The 21,006-nt window shown below is 42.0% G+C and overlaps 1 protein-coding gene across 1 annotated transcript; it reads left to right on the top strand.

Annotated features, from left to right (window-relative positions):
- Window positions 1-20,118: 20,118 nt before the first annotated feature.
- On the top strand, window positions 20,119-20,769 carry LOC145398320 (uncharacterized). The gene has a single exon (XM_080271212.1). It carries the CDS (start codon window positions 20,119-20,121, stop codon window positions 20,767-20,769), a length of 651 nt encoding a protein of 216 aa, XP_080127338.1.
- Window positions 20,770-21,006: the final 237 nt, after the last annotated feature.

Genomic DNA, 21,006 nt, shown 5'->3' with positions numbered 1-21,006 from the left:
AGTCAGAGAGCAGTGGCAGACAGTTAATGATGGTCCTTGATGGAGAGTCAGTGACAGACAATGAGTAGTACAGAGCAGTCAGACAGTGCAGGTCAGTCAGTCAATCAGTGAATGGACAGTGAGTCAGTAGTAGTGAGTTGTACCAATAGTATCCATATTTTTGCATTTAATTTACTCTTATATACCTTTTATTCACACATACTGCAAGTATCCATATACAGTATATAAAAGAGCTGCATTGTTTGTTTTTCCTTCAATCACGCCAAACCAAAGGCCAGAGACCCTCAGACCCATGAATATTCTGAATCAGGGCGACCGAAGAATGGTTTTAGTGGGGTCAAAATTCAGATTGGGGTCATTTGAGGTCACTAGTAGTGTTCCCCTTTTTGGGCCCGGGCAACGCCGGTTACCCCTGCAGCTCAATTTTTGGCATGGAAACCCACTTGACCTCCAGTTCGGACATAAGCTGTTAGGTTGACCTCCGAGGTCATTTGAGGTCACTGGTTGGAGGTCATTTGAGGTCACTGGTAATATATGCTAGAACGATTGGACCCAGCAGGCCAATTTTTGGCATGCAGACTCACATGTCCTCCAGTTCAGACATAAGCTATGTGAGGTTGACCTCCGAGGTCATTTGAGGTCACCAGTAATAGAAAACAAGTGTGCATAAATACTATGCATTAGTCTACAAAAGCTGAAATAGAAAGTTCCTGGACCTCCTATAATCCCTCTTCAAAAGCAAGAGATACATGGTCTTTCTGGAATAGAAAGTAAGACTGAACTAGAACAAATAGGATTAGAGCGTTCGCCTTTTTGGCCCGGACAAAGCCGGGTACCTCTGCTAGTTACTATATTAATTATACCTTATTTTCTTTTCTATTTTCAGTATACATTAACTTAGATTTTACCTGTAGAATATCGTTATATGTTCTATAGTATCTAGTTATGCTATCTTATATCAATAACTGGACAAAACCACACAGCACCACATAGCTTGCCTTATATAGCTTAGTCAGTATAGAGCAGAGGAACCTTCCACTGCACCGTCAGCTCCTTTCCCACGCCCTGCTGTGACTGTTGAAGGTGGCAGTTCTTTTCAGGGAGTGAGGGAAAGAACATGTGCGGTACTTCTCTAGCACTCAGGCTTGCACTGAGTAACCACCCTTGTACATAGCTGGATCATATTGTTTAATAGTGAAAACCTTTATTTTCATATACCAGACTTTATTTAACCCCAAACCAATGAATGAATACACAGTGCTGATACAATACTATTAAATAAATGTGCTGAGTTAATGAGGGAGACGGAATTGCTCATTAGTGACATGGAGTGATTCATTGCTAAAGCCTGCTACAAGCAACATTGAGTGGATGCCCACGGACATTGCAGAATTACTCATCACTCAGCTAAAATGTGCCAGATCTGATCTGTGGTGCCTGGTACATAAATTGGTGTGCAGCGATCGTTCCTATGTGCTTCAAGAGGAATTTAATCTCCGTGACTGTGTCGTCTTCTGCAGTTCCGTTTGGTCTCCAACAGGTCTGTTATTAACACTTTCACGGTCCGACCCCCCTGCAGCCAGCAGAACCCTCTTTGCTTTCCCCCCCACCACTCTCCCTCGCCAGCTGAAAATTGGGAAGCTGGAGATTTTTCTTTTCTGATAATTTTTTTACTCCTACTTATTTGGGTTAGTGGATTTGTTTTTATACCATTAGAAAGCTGAGATGCTGCAGAATAAGATGGAAGAAAGAGAAAGTCATACTGCACAAAGTAAAATTGTTATATTGAGTATCAACTGAAAACCCCCGCTCTCCCTCGCCAGCTGAAAATCTGGGCGCTAGAGTTTTTTCGTTTGCGATAATTTTTTCACCCCAAAATATTTGGATTAGTGGATTTGTTTTTATACCGTTAGAAAGCAGAGATTTTGTATAATAAGATGAAAGAAAAAAAGTGATATTGCATAAAGTAACAGTTATGACAGGTATAAGTTGAAAAAGCACATAAGAATGTTTATACACTTTCCATTCTAAACGTTTTTTGGTCACATTTTCGAATTTTCCCTTGAATGAAAATAGTACAGTATCACCGAACTAGAAATTCATTCAGGCTAATATCAGACCAAAATTTCAGTATGCTCTATATATTTCCTGATTTATGGTGAATATTTCTTTGTTTGGACGCAGATCTGTGCCAAAAAAACAGTTTGGATACTTTCAGATTAGATGCAGATCTGCATCCAAAGAGCGCAGAAGTATTAAACTCTCTCCTCCCATTTCCATCCCCGCTTCTTTCCCTTGGCTTAGAGGTGACCATATTTTAATGAGTCTTATGATTCATTTACCGCCAAATTTCTACTATCACCAACCATCTATCACCAACACCATCCTGGAGGTCAATGGGTCAGCACTTGGTCGGCACATCGTGGTGTCTCTTACAAAGTTTCCCAGCTGTGGCCAACAGCTTGGGGCGCGACGACATCGAAGAAGATTCTTGACTAGCAGCAAGGTGCAGTGAAGTGCGTGCCTGGGCAGAGAGAGTATTCAGGAAACTTCTCAATGCCCAGGCATGCTGCGACAATATTCACAGTAGGCCTACTTCTCCGTGCCTCCCTGAGTGGCTGCTAGCATTCATACCAGTGTGGTTCATTTCCTCATCAACAACTTCCTGCACTGACTCTTCTCAAAAGGGCGTGTGAGGGGATGTGGGTTTTCAGTTAATCCCTCTAGAGCAGGGCTATTCAACTGGCGGTCCGCGGGCCAAATCCGGGCCTTGAGTCGACTACGTTTGGCCCTTTGACTGACTCAAAAGACTGGAAATAAACAAACAAGCAAAAAACAGAAAGCTTTGAGTTTTCCTATTATTTATGTATTAAGCTGAAAATGTAAATGCAAATAACACAAGAATTTCTCGTTTCTTTCTGAGTATAAGCGTTAAGATAACCGAGAAAAATAAAGGGAAAATAATGTTTGGCCCTTTTGTTAATCTCAGTTTCATAATGCAGCCCTGCTTCCAGAGTAGTTGAATAGCCCTGCTCTAGAGTATAGTTACACTAGTTAGCTTAATAAGGAGGTAAGATTGGTGAACATGTACTGAAATACTCCTTTTACATGTGGTAGGTGTGTATATTATAACTGTGGTATAATTGACCTATGTGAACTGTATATATCCATGTTTATTTGTCAGTTGGTGTTCTGTCGCATGATACCTCTCAGTAAGAAGACGTTATGTGTTATGGAAGAAGATAGTGGTCACAGTCCCATTATGTTTCGTTCAGACACTAAATATTGCCGAGTTAAGTTCTATTGAGTCACCCCAAAACCACCGCGTTTTCTTTAGTGAGCCGAGTGCAGTGATTTTCTCTGATATTGACGGTGGGGAGACTGATAAATTCTCAGAACAGCAACTTTTTCCTATTGTGAAGAAAGACTTAACTCTCACCTAGTTCTACACACACTGGTAAAGTATATTATCCCTCAATTGCACAATGCAGCATCATGTCTCAACCCGATAATGCAAGTTCTACTTTGGGTACAAAAGAGTCTCTCAATTTGCATGGTTTAACTGTATAGTGTGATCGAATTAGAGTTGAACGAGGAATTATTTTTCCCCCAAACATATTCGGTATTGTTGAAAGCTCAATTTGATGTAGATTACGAAAATCATATGCCTCACTGTCCCTTATTTGGGCAAAATAAGTTATTTCCATATAAATACGGGTTAAAAGTGAAATGCGTGAACTGCAGCATAGTGCCCCCGGAAACTCCCTGACACCAGGACCCCACAGAGGAGCCGCAGCCGAACCGAGAGACTCAGTGTGACAGCGGCACAAGTCAGCCCGGGCCGTATGCCCCTATAACACGCAGCCGCCTCACCGTCGCCATTGCAGGAATCCGACACTACCTTCGGGGAGAGGTACCGCCGGATCAGATCAGGGTGGAGCTGTCTATCCAGCTCCGATCAGCGCCCCTCAGGAGTTGGCCTGTAGCCACTCCCGCCTTCAACAGGAATGTGCCTGTAGCCTTTCCGAAGGTGTCTTCCTCTTTGGGACGGGCGGTAGCCGCCCGCCCCTCGTAAGGGAATCGGTACACCACCGACCTGAGGGTAATCAGGAGACGGCCTGTAGTCGCTCCTGCCTTCGTCAGAAGGTGTCCTTCCAGGGATGGCCGGTAGCTGCCCTACACCCCCTCCTTCAGGAGTCGGCCTGTAGCCGCTCCTCTCCCTCCTACAGGAGTCGGCCTGTAGCCGCTCCCACCTTCATCAGGCGACCGGTAACTGCTCTGAAGGCATTGCCCCTGAGTCGGCCGGTAGCTGCTCCGAAGGCATTGCCCCTGAGTCGACCTGTAGCCGCTCCTCCCTCCAGCAGAAGGAGACGGCCTGTAGTCACTCCCGCCTTCGTCAGACGGCTGGTAGCTGCTCCGAAGGTGTTGCCCCCGAGTCGGCCTGTAGCTGTTCCTCTCTCAGGCAGAAGGAGACGACCTGTAGTCGCTCCTGCATTCGTCAGATGGCTGGTAGCCACTCTGAAGGTGCTGCCCTCGAGGTGGCCTGTAGCTGCTCCCCACCCCTCCTGCAGGAGTCGGCCTGTAGCCGCTCCCACCTTCGTCAGATGGCCGGTAGCCACTCCGAAGGTGTCCAGAGGCGTGCTGATTCCCCCTCCCAGGCCACGGCCAGTAGCCGGGCCTTGGCGCCTCATGGTCGTGCCCTTCGGAATCCATGGCCAGCAGCCGGGTCCCACGGCTGGAGACAGGCGAGAGCAGCCCCGCCACCCCAGTGTGAGACAAGGATCCAGACCCCCACTGCAGAGGACGCAGGAGATTCCCAGAGAGGCCCTAGCACCTCCCCTGGCCTCTGCTCCCTACGCCTGGCCCTGGAGAAGACCCACCTGATGGACCCTGATTTGGGTCGGTGCCACAGCCCCTCCTTGATGGTGCCGCTTGGCTCTGGGGGCTGCAGCCCTCGGGTACTCCAGGCCCTCCCCAGGATGCCCGGGCTGGACCTCTCTACGCCCCGACGGTGGAGGACCTCCACCTCAGGCCGAGACCTAAGCCAGAGATTTCGGGACTTGTTTGGACCCAGTCCTGAGGGCCACACCCCTGTACCCAGCCCAGAGAATATGGGCCCCTCCGCCACCTGCAGCCCCGGACGAGAGAGGACTCCCCTGCGAGTCGTCCCGTGCCCTTTCGGCACGCCCTCCCCTGGCGGTTCCCCAGTCCCGGCAGAATCGTCGCCGGCGTGTCTCCCTGCCGCCCCCACCGTATAGTGACTCATGATAGTGTGATATTGCCTTAAGTTAGTGTAACAGTGATGAAGTGACATAGTGCATCCCGAATGTCAGGTCGAGTGTTCACGAGAAGTTAGAAGGGGAATGAAATATACAATGGGACGGAATAGTAATAACAAGTGCAGAGTCTAAGTTTTGGTGAACCGGACTCATGGTGTGACGCCCTTATTTAAATCAGTAAGACACTCAAGCCGAGAGATTCATATCAGTAAAATATCGAAATGCCCCTTGCTACCAGAAAATAGTAAAGAGAAAGTGTTAGTAATACTCTCCCCCTCATATTACTATATAGAACACGGAAGCTTGGTCACTATGGAAGCCACGAGGCGAATCGTGATCAAACATGCAGCATACTGTATGTTAGAATTATTCAAAGGATGATGAAATCATAGGTTATGTAACACCTCCCCACAAAAAAAAAAAGAAATTTACAAAGGAAATTTCTTATTACTCTAAAACAATCTGTCTAAAGTCTAGATAAGCAATCTGCAATAACATTTTCTTTCCCTTGACATTTTGTATGTCTAATGAATACTCCTGAAGAAGTAGACTCCATCTTGTCAATCTCTGATTTTTATCTTTAACTTACTAAGGAATTTCAGTGCGTTATGATCGGTATAAATGACTATGGGGTCAAAACCAGAACGCAAATAAAATGAAAAATGTTGTAAACCCAAAATCAAGGCCAAAAGCTCTTTCTCAATAGTGGAGTAGTTCTTTTGAGGTGGAGTGAACTTCTCACTGTAATAAGATACAGGGTGTTCAATACCCTGATCATCCTATTGCAGCAAAACAGCCCCAGCTCCTGTATCACTTGCATCAACAGCCATCCTAAAAGGCTTAGCAAAATTTGGATTAGCGAGCACTGGTTGACTTAATAGGATAGCTTTAAGTTTGCTGAAAGAGGATTCACAGTTATCGGTTCAGACAAATTTAACTCCCTTTTTCAGTAGGTCTGTAAGTGGTGATACAAGAATTGAAAAGTTAAGAACAAATCTCCTGTAATAACCTACCATTCCCAAAAATCTTTGTAGCTCTTTCCTACTTTTAGGTCTGGGAAGATCACTTATAACCTGAACCTTAACTCCTGGTGGTGCAACATGTCCATCACCAATTACGTACCCAAGGTACTGAACTTTAGCTTGACCAAACTCACACTTTGATAAATTAGCTACAAGATTAGCCTGAACCAAACGCTCAAGAAATTTACTGACATGGCATAGGTGATCTTTCCAGTTGTCACTGAAGATTAATACATCATCAATATAAACAACACACCCTGCCAAACCCTCTGTTACAACATTCATGAGCTTCTGAAATGTGGCTGGTGCATTCTTCATACCATATGGCATTACAGAACATGCAAAAGTCTTTCCTAGTGTTACAAAACATGAGATCTCCCTAGCAAGTTCAGTCATAGGTACTTGCCAGTATCCCTTTAACAAATCAAACTTACTTATGTACCTAGCCTTTCCGATCTTGTCTATGCAATCTTCCACGCGAGGGAGAGGGTAAGTGTCTGTTTTGGTTATCTGATTAACACGTCTGTAGTCGATGCAAAGCCGCTGTGACCCACCTGGCTTAGGGACTAGAGTGACAGGAGAACTGCACTCACTCTGACAGGGCTCAATCATCTTGTGGTCCAACAGGTAGCCAAGCTCCTTCTGGATGAGAGGAACTTTCACTGGGTTTACACGGTAAGGAGGCAGTTTAATTGGCTTTGCGTCTCCAACATCGAGATCATACATAAACACAGTGGTTCTTCCTGGAGTGGCACGGAACACTTGCGGGTACTCCCGCAGTAATGCCGAAAACTCCTGCCTTTCCACGGGAGGTAGATGAGAAAGCTTAGTCTGGAGATCATTCATCATATCAGGATTCTTCCCCAAACTATCACTCAGGCTCATGCTGCATGGGAGAACTTCACTTGCAGACTTGGGTGGAACAGCTACAGTGCAGACTGGGTTATTTTCGTCCCGCCTGTGATATAAATTTAGCATGTTGATGTGACAAAGTTGCTTGTTCTTTCTACGATCTGGTGTGGCGATGACATAGTTGACATCACTGAGTTTCTTCTCCACGAAATAAGGACCACTAAACTTGGCTTGAAGAGGTTGCCCATGCACCGGTAGCAGAATCAAAACCTGATCTACTGGCTGAAAGTGGCGTAACCTGGACTTCTTATCATACCAAGTCTTCATCTTCTCCTGAGCAGCTCCTAAATTCTCTCTCGCCAGCTGTAAAACAGTGGACAGCCATTCTTTGAACTTCATTACATACTCCAGCAGGTTGACGTCATCTTCCTTCGACAGCCAGCATTCCTTGAGTAGCTTAAGGGGTCCTCTTACTTCATGGCCAAACAGTAGTTCAAAGGGTGAGAAGCCCAGTGATTCATTTGGAGATTCTTGTGTGGCAAATACAACGAATGGAAGACCTTTATCCCAGTCTTTCTGATGTTCCAAACAGTATTTCTTGAGCATCGATTTGAGTGTTTGATGATATCTCTCCAACGCTCCTTGGGTCTGGGAATGGTAAGCTGAAGACGTGATCTGGGTGATGCCCAACTGTTTCAGAGACTGCTTGAAAACATTTGACATGAAATTACTTCCCCGGTCTGACTGTACCTCCTTGGGCAGACCATACTTTGTGAAGAACCCTAGCATTTCCTTAACCACGTTCTTTGCTGAGATATTTCTAAGTGGAATGGCTTCAGGATAACGAGTAGCCATATCAATCAGGGTCAACACATAAGAAAATCCTGAAGAAGTCTTAGGAAGAGGGCCCACAATATCCACCAACACACGGGTGAATGGCGCCTCAAAAGGAGGAATGGGAACTAGAGGTGCAACCTTTTCGGTCTGATTACACTTCCCCACAACTTGACAGGTGTGACAAGACTTACAATACCAGGAAACATCTCTGAAGATACCTGGCCAGTAGAAGTGTTTCAAAATGCGTGCCACAGTCTTCCTCACTCCAAGATGTCCTGCCAAACTGGAATCATGAGCCACTCTAATGATATCCTGCCTACAAACACGAGGGATGACAACTTGATGTACAACCTCCCATTCACAGTTGGCTGATGCTGTTGGGGGTCTCCACTTTCTCATAAGTACTCCTGACTTTATATAATAACAAGTAGAAGCACCAGCTGACTCTTCCTCACTGCAAGCAGAGTTAGCTAGACCTTTCAACTCAGGGTCAGCAACCTGTAACTCAACCAACTCTTGACGAGACAAATTATCAACACTACGGGGTACTGCCTCATCTGGTGAGTGGTCCAGGTAGGATAACATCATCATCATTATCCTCTAAGTCACCAGTAACTTTAGACTTAGCCCTAGTGACAGCACATGCAGAGAACACATCAGGGACATCACAATCCTGGGTCGCAGCCACTGGCTCACTAGACAACTGAGGAGCTGGACACACTTGACTTCCACCAATATCATTTCCAAGTAAGAAAGTTACACCTGACGTTGGGAGTGTCTCAACCAACCCAACCATAACGGAACCATTAACAAAACCAGACTCTAAATTCACTCTGCACAGAGGGACAGAGAAGTAATTATTCCCTACACCTTATAAGATTACATTTTCATCAGAGGAATTAACATTAGAGCCTAGAACACTGGTCAGCATAAGGGATTGGCAGGCACCTGTATCACGATATATTTTAACTGATTTCCTGTCATTATTGTCCAGAGGACTGACAAAACCATCAGGCAGGAAATTAGCACATGAACTCTTGAGAGTGTCACCCACGTTACTGTTCAAAAGAGGAGCTTCATCATGAGAATTTAATTTACCCCTCAAAGCAGGTTCAAATAACTCGGTTAAAGAATTCTGGGAACTCTCAAGGGTGGACACTGGACCAAATGACTGAATATTTAAAGACTCCTTTTTGTTCACATCACGCTGTCTCCTGAAACATTTCTCCGTAGTATGACCAAGCTTACTACAATAAGTACATTTACTTTTCTGAAATCTAGAGGTGAAGCTGGTATTTACTCCCTGAGAAACATCATCTTTATTTTCTTTCCTGTTACCTGTACTCTGAGTAGAGGCAACGTACTTACTCTCAGCTTTCCTTTTTTCTTTAGAATATCTCTTGTGAGTGAGAACATATTCATCAGCTAAAACTGCAGCATCAGACAAATTATCTATTCTTTTTTCATCAAGATATAAGCTTACATCTTTATTAATACACCTTTTGAAGTCCTCCAGCAAAATCATCTGCTTAAATTTATCAAAATCAGAATCCACATTCTTAGATATTAACCACTGCTCTAACAGATCTTCTTTGATTTTTGCATACTCAACATGGGATTGCTTATCTTGCCTATAAGTTGTCCTAAATTTTATTCTATAAGCTTCAGGAACAAGCTCATAGGCCTTAAGAATCAAGCTTTTAACTACATCATAATTATTACATTGATCCTGAGGCAAAGATGCATAAGTTACTTGAGCTTTACCGGTGAGAACAGTTTGAAGGAGTACTGGCCAATACTTTTTGGGCCAATTAAAACTTGTAGCTACCCTCTCAAACAATTGAAAATACTTTGTTAAATCAGATTCATTAAAAGGAGGGACAAGTTTAACATTTTTAGCCACATCAAAATCATCAGAGTTAGATGATCCAGTTCCACTTTGTTTCATGCGATACTCATGGTCTGCCTGAATACTAGCAATTTCAATTTGTGCCTGTGCCTCCTGAATACGAGCCTGAGATTCAGCCTCCTTAGCACGAGCCTCTTGCAGGGCTAGCTGTAACTTAGCTATTTCAATCTGCGTTTGCTCATCTGGAGGAGTTACATTAAACAAGCTTTTATTAATCATGTCAACAATTTGATCTTTAGTCTGATGAGAGCGAACAGCAATTCCCAATTGTTGAGCAACAAGCTTAAGTTCATTTTTTGTTCTGTTTTCTACATCACACACTGTTTGCAGATTTGACAAAAAATCTTTGGCTTCATCAAGCGCAGTAATAGTGGACATCATGAATAAATCACAGTCACAAAATATCAAGCAATATCCTTATGATAATATCCTGAATATCCTGATAAGAGGTCGCCAAATTTATGTTACGGAACAGAGATAGATAATGAACACTTCAAGTGAGAACACCAAAATCACTACCGTCCCGCAAAGTTCCAGGTTCAAAACAAAGGAGTTAGGTAAAATTACAAGTTAAAGTTTAATGCTCAAACTAACAATGAAACATTCAGGACTCATAAGGATAATGTAATGGCAAAAAACAGGTTAATTATATTGTTAACTGCAATAGCCTCTATTGACACGAAATTAGCAAGAGTAAATTTATCTAAGTCAGCCCTGATACAATGAGAAAACCAGTTAATGCAAGATATATTATTACAGATACAAAATATTATTATTAATCGCTGACATCAAAAACTCCACATGAATCACAAAAACCTTACCAGGCCTACGAATTAACACCTTATGCTATACAGTACAAGAAAAAATGTAATAACACTTATACTCAAATTATACAGCAGCTAGATGGCTAGAGACTTCCTGAGCACTCACAAAAATAATAACTGTACAGGGGAGGACAGAGATGTGAACAAAATGAGGAGTAGATCTATGTGGCAATTAATGCAGAGATTGAGCTCATTATATAGGGGCCGGCAGAGTTTGATACAACTTGTAAGAAGGACGCGCAAATAAAGCCATAGGGGACAAAGAGTTGACACTCCTGCTCTGAACAACAGAAAGAACGACTTACTCTACTATAAGGGAGGAGAAGGGGGGAGTGAGGTAGAACACGGAAGCTTGGTCACTATGGAAGCCACGAGGCGAATCGTGATCAAACATGCAGCATACTGTATGTTAGAATTATACAAAGGATGATGAAATCATAGGATATGTAACAACATATATATATATATATATATATATATATATATATATATATATATATATATATATATATATATATATATATATTTATATATATATATATATATATATATATATATATATGTATATCTATCTATGTATCGTTCTATCTATCTACATTATATATGTATGTAGGTATATATATATATATATATATATATATATAAAGATAGATAGATATATATGTATATATATATATATATATATATATATATATATATATATATATATATATATATATATATATATTGTTACATAGCGTATGATTTCATCATTCTTTGTATAATTCTAACGTACAATATGCTGCATGTTTGATCACGATTCGCCTCGCTTGCATGTTCTACCTCACTCCCCCCTTCTCCCCCTTATAGTAGAGTAAGTCGTTCTTTCTGTTGTTCAGAGCAGGAGTGTCAACTCTTCGTCCTCTGTGCCCTCATTTGCGCGTCCTTCTTGCAAATTGAATCAAGGTCTGCCGGCCCTCTATATAATGAGCTCAGTCTCTGCATTATTGCCTCTTAGATCTACTCCTCATTTTGTTCACATCTCCGTCCTCCCCTGTATAGTGTATTATTATTTTTGTGAGTGCTTAGGAAGTCTCTAGCCATCTACCTGCTGTATAATTTGAGTATAAGTGTTGTTACCATTTTTCTTGTACTGTATGGCCTAACGTGTTAATTCGTAGGCCTGGTAAGGTTTTTTGTGATTCATGTAGAGTTTTTGATGTCAGCCATTATTAGTAATATTTTGTTTGTTCGTTCGCTCGTTCGAAGATTTCCTGCACATATAGTGCAGGCCGGGCCATACATTAGCCCGGTCAGTGGGGTATGGGCTGATTATAAATAGTAAGTGGGGAGGACAGGACCTGGGGATTGCCCAGCACACACGTCCTGTCTCCTGACTGGCTTTGTGGTGTGTGTGTGAATATTTTGTTGTTGTTGTTGTTGATGATTCTCTCCTCATTATCGAGGAGACCGGGCCTTGCTGTAGCCCGGTTGCTGGTGGTTGTCTTGAGTTAGGTAAGAGGGAAGACAGGGCCTGGGGAATGCCCAGCACACACGCCCTGTCTCCTGGCTGAGTTGCGGTGTGTGTGACCGGGAATATTTTGTATCTGTAATAATAATATATCTTACTTTAACTGAGTATTATTCGGTTCTCTCATTTATCAGGGCTGACTTAGATAAATTTGTTCTTGCTAAATTCGTGTTAATAGAGGCTAATGCAGTTAACCATATATGTAACCGATTTTGCCATTACATTATCCTTATGAGTCCTGAATGTTTAGTTGTTACTTTGTGCATTAAACTTTAGCTTGTAATTTTACCTAAGTCTTTTGTTTTGAACCTGGAACTTTGCAGGACAGTAGTGATTTTAGTATTCTCACTTGAAGTGTTCATTATCTCTCTCTGTTCCGTAACATAAATTTGGCGACCTCTTATCAGGATATTCAGGATATTATCATAAGGATATTGCTTGATGTTATGTAACTGTGATTTATTCATGATGTCTGCTATTACTACTCTTGATGAAGCCAAAGATTTTTTGTCAAATGTGCATCAGTGTGTGATGTAGAAAACAGAACAAAGAATGAACTTAAGCTTGTTGCTCAACAATTGGGAATTGCTGTTTGCTCTCATCAGTCTAAAGATCAAATTGTTGATATGATTAATAAAAGCTTGTTTAATATAACTCCTCCAGATGAACAAACGCAGATTGAAATAGCTAAGTTACAGCTAGCCCTGCAGGAGGCTCGTGCTAAGGAGGCTGAGTCTAAGGCTCGTATTCAGGAGGCACAGGCACAAATTGAAATTGCTAGGATTCAGGCAGACCATGAGTATCGCATGAAACAAGGTGGAACTGGATCATCTAGCTCTGATGATTTTGATGTGGCTAAAAATGTTAAACTTGTCCCTCCTTTTAATGAATCTGATTTAACAAAGTATTTTCAGTTGTTTGAGAGGGTCGCTGCAGGTTTTAATTGGCCTAAAAAGTATTGGCCAGTACGCCTTCAAACTGTTCTCGCCGTTAAAGCTCAAGTAACTTATGCATCTTTGCCTCAGGATCAATCTGATAATTATGATGTAGTTAAGAGCATGATTCTTAAGGCCTATGAGCTTGTTCCTGAAACCTATAGAGTAAAATTTAGGACAACTTATAAGCAAGATAAGCAATCCCATGTTAAGTATGCAAAAATCAAAGAGGATCTGTTACAGCAGTGGTTAAATTCTAAGAATGTAAATTCTGATTTTGATAAATTTAAGCAGATGATTTTGCTGGAGGACTTCAAAAGGTGTATTAATAAAGATGTAAGCCTATATCTCGATGAGAAAAGAATAGATAATTTGTCTGATGCTGCAGTTTTAGCTGATGAATATGTTCTCACTCACAAGAGATATTCTAAAGAAAAAAGGAAAGCTGAGATTAAGTACGTTGCCTCTACTCAGAGTATAGGTAACAGAAAAGAGAATAAAGATGATGTTTCTCAGGAAATAAATACCAGCTCCACCTCTAGATTTCAGAAAAGTAAATGTACTTATTGTAGTAAGCTTGATCATACTATGGAGAAATGTTTCAGGAGACAACGTGATGTGAACAAAAAGGAGTCTTTAAATATTCAGTCAATTGGTCTAGTATCCACCATTGAGAGTTCCCAGAATTCTTTAACCAAGTTAACTGAACCTCTTTTGAGGGGTAAATTAAATTCTCATGATGAAGCTCCTCTTTTGAGAGTAACGTGGGTGACACTGTCAAGAGTTTATGTGCTAATTTCCTGTCTCATTGTTTTGTCAGTCCTCTGGACAATAATGACAGGAAATCAGTTAAAATATATCGTGATACAGGTGCTTGCCAATCCCTTATGCTGACCAGTGTTCTAGGCTCTAATGTTAATTCCTCTGATGAAACTGTAATCTTACAAGGTTTAGGGAATAATTACTTCTCTGTCCCTCTGTGCAGAGTGAATTTAGAGTCTGGTTTTGTTAATGGTTCCGTTATGGTTGGGTTGGTCGAGACACTCCGAATGTCAGGTGTAACTTTCTTACTTGGAAATGATATTGGTGGAAGTCCAGTGTGTCCAGCTCCTCAGTTGTCTAGTGAACCAGTGACTGCGACCCAGGATTGTGATTTCCCTGATGTGTTCTCTGCATGTGCTGTCACTAGGGCTAAGTCTAAAGTTACTGGTGAGTTAGAGGATGATGATGATGATGATGTTATCCTAGCTGACACTTTTCTTGCTAATTTGGACCACTCACCAGATGAGGCAGTACCCCGTAGTGTTGATAATTTGTCTCGTCAAGAGTTGGTTGAGTTGCAGGTTGCTGACCCTGAGTTGAAAGGTCTAGCTAACTCTGCTTGCAGTGAGGAAGAGTCAGCTGGTGCTTCTACTTGTTATTATATAAAGTCAGAAGTACTTATGAGAAAGTGGAGACCCCCAACAGCATCAGCCGACTGTGAATGGGAGGTTGTACATCAAGTTGTCATCCCTCGTGTTTGTAGGCAGGATATCATTAGAGTAGCTCATGATTCCAGTTTGGCAGGACACTTTGGAATGAGGAAGACTGTGGCATGCATTTCGAAACACTTCTATTGGTCAGATATCTTCAGAGATGTTTCCTGGTATTGTAAGTCTTGTCACACCTGTCAAGTTGTGGGGAAGTGTAATCAGACCGAAAAGGTTGCACCTTTAGTTCCCATTCCTCCTTTTGAGGCGCCATTCACCCGTGTGTTGGTGGATATTGTGGGCCCTCTTCCTAAGACTTCTTCAGGATTTTCTTATGTGTTGACCCTGATTGATATGGCTACTCATTATCCTGAAGCCATTCCACTTAGAAATATCTCAGCAAAGAACGTGGTTAAGGAAATGCTAGGGTTCTTCACGAAGTTTGGTCTACCCAAGGAGGTACAGTCAGACCGGGGAAGTAATTTCATGTCAAATGTTTTCAAGCAGTCTCTGAAAGAGTTGGGCATCAACAAGATCACGTCTTCAGTTTACCATCCCCAGAACCAGGGAGCGTTGGAGAGATATCATCAAACACTCAAATCGATGCTCAGGAAATACTGTTTGGAACATCAGAAAGACTGGGATAAAGGTCTTCCATTCGTTGTATTTGCCGCAAGAGAATCTCCAAATGAATCACTGGGCTTCTCACCCTTTGAACTACTGTTTGGCCATGAAGTAAGAGGACCCCTTAAGCTACTCAAGGAATGCTGGCTGTCGGAGGAAGATGACGTCAACCTGCTGGAGTATGTAATGAAGTTCAAAGAACGACTGTCCACTGCTTTACAGCTGGCGAGAGAGAATTTAGGAGCTGCTCAGGAGAAGATGAAGACTTGGTATGATAAGAAGTTCAGGTTACGCCACTTTCAGCCAGTAGATCAGGTTTTCATTCTGCTACCGGTGCATGGGCAACCTCTTCAAGCCAAGTTTAGTGGTCCTTATTTCGTGGAGAAGAAACTCAGTGATGTCAACTATGTCATCGCCACACCAGATTGTAGAAAGAACAAGCAACTTTGTCACATCAACATGCTACAGTTATATCACACGCGGGACGAAAATAACCCAGTCTGCACTGTAGCTGTTCCACCTAAGTCTGCAAGTGAAATTCTCCCATGCAGTATGAGCCTTAGTGATAGTTTGGGGAAGAATCCTGATATCATGAATGATCTCCAGAGTAAGCTTTCTCATCTAGCTCCCGAGGAAAGGCAGGAGTTTTCGGCATTACTGCAAGAGTACCAGCAAGTGTTCCGTGCCACTCCAGGACGAACCACTGTGTTGATGCATGATCTCGATGTTGGAGATGAAAAGCCAATTAAACTGCCTTCTTACCGTGTGAACCCAGTGAAAGTTCCTCTCATCCAGAAGGAGCATGGCTACCTCTTGGACCATAAGATGATTGAGCCCTGTCAGAGCGAGTGAAGTTCTCCTGTCACTCTAGTCCCTAAGCCAGATGGGTCACAGCGGCTTTCCATCGATTACAGACGTGTTAATCAGATAACCAAAACAGACACTTACCCTCTCCCTCGCGTGGAAGATTGCATAGACAAGATCGGAAAGGCTAGGTACATAAGTAAGTTTGATTTGTTAAAGGGATACTGGTAAGTACTTATGAGTGAACGTGCTAGAGAGATCTCATGTTTTGTAACACTAGGAAAGACTTTTGCATGTTCTGTAATGCCATATGGTATGAAAAATGCACCAGCCACATTTCAGAAGCTCATGAATGTTGTAACAGAGGGTTTGGCAGGGTGTGTTGTTTATATTGATGATGTATTAATCTTCAGTGACAACTGGAAAGATCACCTATGACATGTCAGTAAATTTCTTGAGCGTTTGGTTCAGGCTAATCTTGTAGCTAATTTATCAAAGTGTGAGTTTGGTCAAGCTAAAGTTCAGTACCTTGGGTACGTAATTGGTGATGGACATGTTGCACCACCAGGAGTTAAGGTTCAGGTTATAAGTGATCTTCCCAGACCTAAAAGTAGGAAAGAGCTACAAAGATTTTTGGGAATGGTAGGTTATTACAGATTTGTTCTTAACTTTTCAATTCTTGTATCACCACTTACAGACCTACTGAAAAAGGGAGTTAAATTTGTCTGAACCGATAACTGTGAATCCTCTTTCAGCAAGCTTAAAGCTATCCTATTAAGTCAGGCAGTGCTCGCTACTCCAAATTTTGCTAAGCCTTTTAAGATGGCTGTTGACGCAAGTGATACAGGAGCTGGGGCTGTTTTGCTGCAAGAGGATGATCAGGGTATTGAACACCCTGTATCTTATTACAGTAAGAAGTTCACTTCACCTCAAAAGAACTACTCAACTATTGAGAAAGAGCTTTTGGCCTTGATTTTGGGTTTACAGCGTTTTTCATTTTATTTGTGTTCTGGTTTTGACCCCATAGTCATTTATACCGATCATAACCCACTGAAATTCCTTAGTAAGTTTAATGATAAAAATCAGAGATTGACAAGATGGAGTCTACTTCTTCAGGAGTATTCATTAGACATACAACATGTCAAGGGGAAAGAAAATGTTATTGCAGATCGCTTATCTAGACTTTAGACAGATTGTTTTAGAGTAATAAGAAATTTCCTTTGTAAATTTCTTTTTCTTTGTGGGGAGGTGTTACATAGCCTATGATTTCATCATCCTTTGTGTAATTCTACCGTACAGTATGCTGCATGTTTGATCACGAGCGTGTTCTACCTCACTCCCCCCTTCTACCCTTATAGTTGAGTAAGTCGTTCTTTCTGTTGTTCAGAGCAGGATTGTCAACTCTTTGTCCCCTATGGCTTCATTTGCGCGTCCTTCTTACAAGTTGTATCAAGCTCTGCTGGCCCCTATATAATGAGCTCAGTCTCTGCATTAATTGCCACTTAGATCTACTCCTCATTTTGTTCACATCTCTGTCCTCTCCTGTACAGTTGTTATTATTGTGAGTGCTCAGAAAGTCTTCAACCATCTAGCAGCTGTGTAATTTGAGTAAAAGTGTTATTAAATTTTTTCTTGTACTGTGTAGCATGAGGTGTTAATTCATAGGCCTAGTAAGGTTTTTGTGATTCATGTGTTTTGGGTGTCAGCCATTATTAATAATATTTTATATCTGTAATAATATATCTTGCATTAACTGAGCATTATCTGGTTTTCTCATTTTATCAGGGCTGACTTAGATAAATTTACTCTTGCTAATTTCGTGTTAATAGTGGCTATTGCAGTTAACCATATATGTAACCTTTTTGCCATTACATTATCCTTATGAGTCCTGAATGTTTAGTTATTAGTTTGAGCATTAAACTTTAACTTGTAAGTTTACCTAACTCTTTTGTTTTGAACCTGGAACTTTGCGGGACAGTTTTCTCTGTTTCGTAACAATATATATATATATATATATATATATATATATATATATATATATATATATATGTGTGTGTGTTTTCCCGACTGCTAATTTTACTTGATACATAAATGAACATTTTCTCATCTGTTCTCTTTTTAACATGTTAGGCCCCTGTAACACCGTCACGATATGGACCACGATATAGCTACGAATTGGGAAATCGTGGTGGATCGGGATCAAGGACGTGGTGCAGTCGTTATGAATCGTGGAGGTCGGGATAGGTCGTGGTAAGTCGGGAGAGGGCTACGACTATTTTGAACGGTTCAAAATTTTCGTAGCCCACTGCCAACTTAGCTAATGAAATGTCCGAATTTTGGTTCACCTTTTTAAATTTAACTTCTGCTTAGCTTAAGTTGGTATTTATAAGCTGTGGTTTTCATTATCTTTCATCAAACAACCTTGTTACATATGAGAATTGAGTTAGATGATAATGATAATCGAATGTTTTGTTATGAGTGGCGAATTGATCCCACGGGCTGAAATTCGAACACTCAAGCCAGAAGACCGAAGTCTACACACAACTATTCGTGTGCTTCATTCTAGGTTCAATTCGTCTCTTATGGAAAAAGCACTGCTTACAGGTGCTGCCTTCCTTCGTTGTGATTATTTCCTGGTCTTGTATTGGTGTGATAACACTTGGGCAACGTGAACGATGACCGCTGTACATGATGCCTTCCTCCAGAAAGCGCCTAATCCACCTTTCTACAGCTTTGCTTACACCGAATGTTTGAACTATCTGTTTGGGATTCTTTCCTCCTAAATAAAAGTATGTCATGTCCTCTTTCATCTTTCTACTAGTTGGACGCATGTTGTTTTGCTCTCTCCATACCAGGGTATATACTAGGCCTGCCTGATGTTTTGTGGCAAGGTGTAAGATGTAAAGGCCAGGCAGTCATCGCCTGACCGAATATAGTTCACATTCCGTCTCTCGCACGCATCAATTTTCGCAAATGGATGTTTAGGCTTCGAAATTTCCTGGGTTTGTTTTTACTGTCATCTCATCAGCAGCAGATATGAAGCTTGAGAAAAGTCAGGATACTCAAGTGCCAACCACAGTTATGTAACTGTGTTTCACATGTCCCACTTAATCTTCGGACGAAACTGGGACTCAACTTTTGTCTTTGACTGTTCATCTGCTTTGTTCTCTGTTGTCCTTTTATCCATTCCCTATCCTGTTTCCCTTTTGTACGCTTTAGAGCATCCACCTAATGGTATGCTGTATAGTTCACTGTTCTCAGTTTACTTCCTTTTTTGTTTTGGCTATTTTCCTACTTTGTGTGCTGAGAATGCTGCATTCCCAAGGCCAGCGTTCTGTAAGCACTTATCGATAACCGGAGCTTTGGCAAAGTTGACGACAGGTACATTATCTTGTACTATCATCGTTTGATTGAACATTAGCATTATCTCTTTTCTTTTTGAGGATATCAATTGCATTTTTTTTTAACAGGATGCCTACCGCATAGCAGAGCTTTTTAAAGGCTTCTGTTATGTACACTCGAGCCCGAAAATTCGCGACCACGTACCTTAGCTGTCTGTGGAAACTGTGCTGGTAACACTGAGTGGGGGAGGGGTCAGAGTACGTGGAATATATACCCCGCCCCCTCACAATCTCTACATGGTTTGATTTGGTTTCATAAGGTTCGTCTGCATTAACCCTTCAACGGCGGGCAAACCTTTATTCACTTTATTTCGTCTGTTTTCTGTCGATTTTATTCATTATGGATAGAGTAGAGGGTTAGGAGTCTAGAGGTTAGATATGAGCCTGATAAATCCCTCCAACACGATAGAACTCACTTAAAATAATAACATCGTCTGGAAATAACGAGGAACAAAGTAACAATTTAGTCACCCGCTATCGACATTGGATACTGATCCTAGATAAAACATATCGCCTTTATCAGTGGAAGGATATTGAGACATGAGTAGTATCAATTGTAGAGTTTAGCTTTTTTTACTAAGGATTGTATGGAGCTATAATTCGTTCGAGTAACGATTCATTTGTCTCAGATTTATCCGAGGGAATTGTCGTAATGGCGCCTAAGGCCGGAGATCAGTGTCCATACTTCTGCCTACCAGCAAACATGGCTGAAGACCCTCATAAAGTAAACCTTCGTTCAAGGCTTGTTGCCAAGAGACAAGTAGGAATGTCTGTTGCTGCCATAGCAGAAGATGAAGGTGTGTCACAAACAACAGTTAAGAACTGGTGGACTAGGTGGCAAGCAGAAGGCGATGTGTGTGACCGTCCGAGGAGCGGAAGACCTAGGAAAACAACACCTGAGGAAGACCAGAGAATCAGTGAGCAGGCAAGACGAACACCCATCATCAATGCCATGCAAATCAGGGAGCAGCTTCAGTTACAAGTGTCCAGAAAAACTGTATGCAAACGTCTTCATGAAGCAGGAGTGCATCATAGGATCCCAGCGGAAAAAGAAAAGTTAACTGAGAGGCATCGGAACGGCCGCCTTGTTTTCGCACAACAGCATGTGAACATGGACCTTGAATACTGGGGGCGAGTGATATTCTCTGACGAGAAAACCTTTTCTTCTACTACACACGGACGCCCTCACTGTTGGCGACGCAACGGAACAAGATGCAACAGTGAAAACATATATGAAGTAGCACGTAATTGCCACGTGACGAGCAACGTGTGGGGCTGGGTCCATTTTTTACGGCGTGGGTGAACTGACTGCTATCGACGGGAGACTGACTGCAGAGAAATATATTGAAATATTAGAGGAAGTGATGGTCCCTACAGTTCGTGCTATGGCTATACCTTATCCTGAACGGTTTATTTTCATGCAGGTTAGTATATCAAATACTGTCTACTCCATTTCCATATTCATGTCTTATATTCATCTGTCAGAAATTATCGCATATTCAACACGTCTATAATTTATCAACTGAGTCTGTCATTATAC

Source organism: Coenobita brevimanus, chromosome 5 (genome assembly GCF_032717465.1).
Source record: "Coenobita brevimanus isolate Jiangsu-jjx chromosome 5, ASM3271746v2, whole genome shotgun sequence".
Lineage (NCBI taxonomy): Eukaryota > Metazoa > Arthropoda > Malacostraca > Decapoda > Coenobitidae > Coenobita > Coenobita brevimanus.
Note: the sequence above shows the minus strand (reverse complement) of the source record. Positions and strands in the feature narration are given on the sequence as shown.

Bases quoted from the DNA above. Each gene is read 5' to 3' on its own strand.
- LOC145398320 (XM_080271212.1), top strand. From the start codon at position 20,119: ATGGCGCCTAAGGCCGGAGATCAGTGTCCATACTTCTGCCTACCAGCA.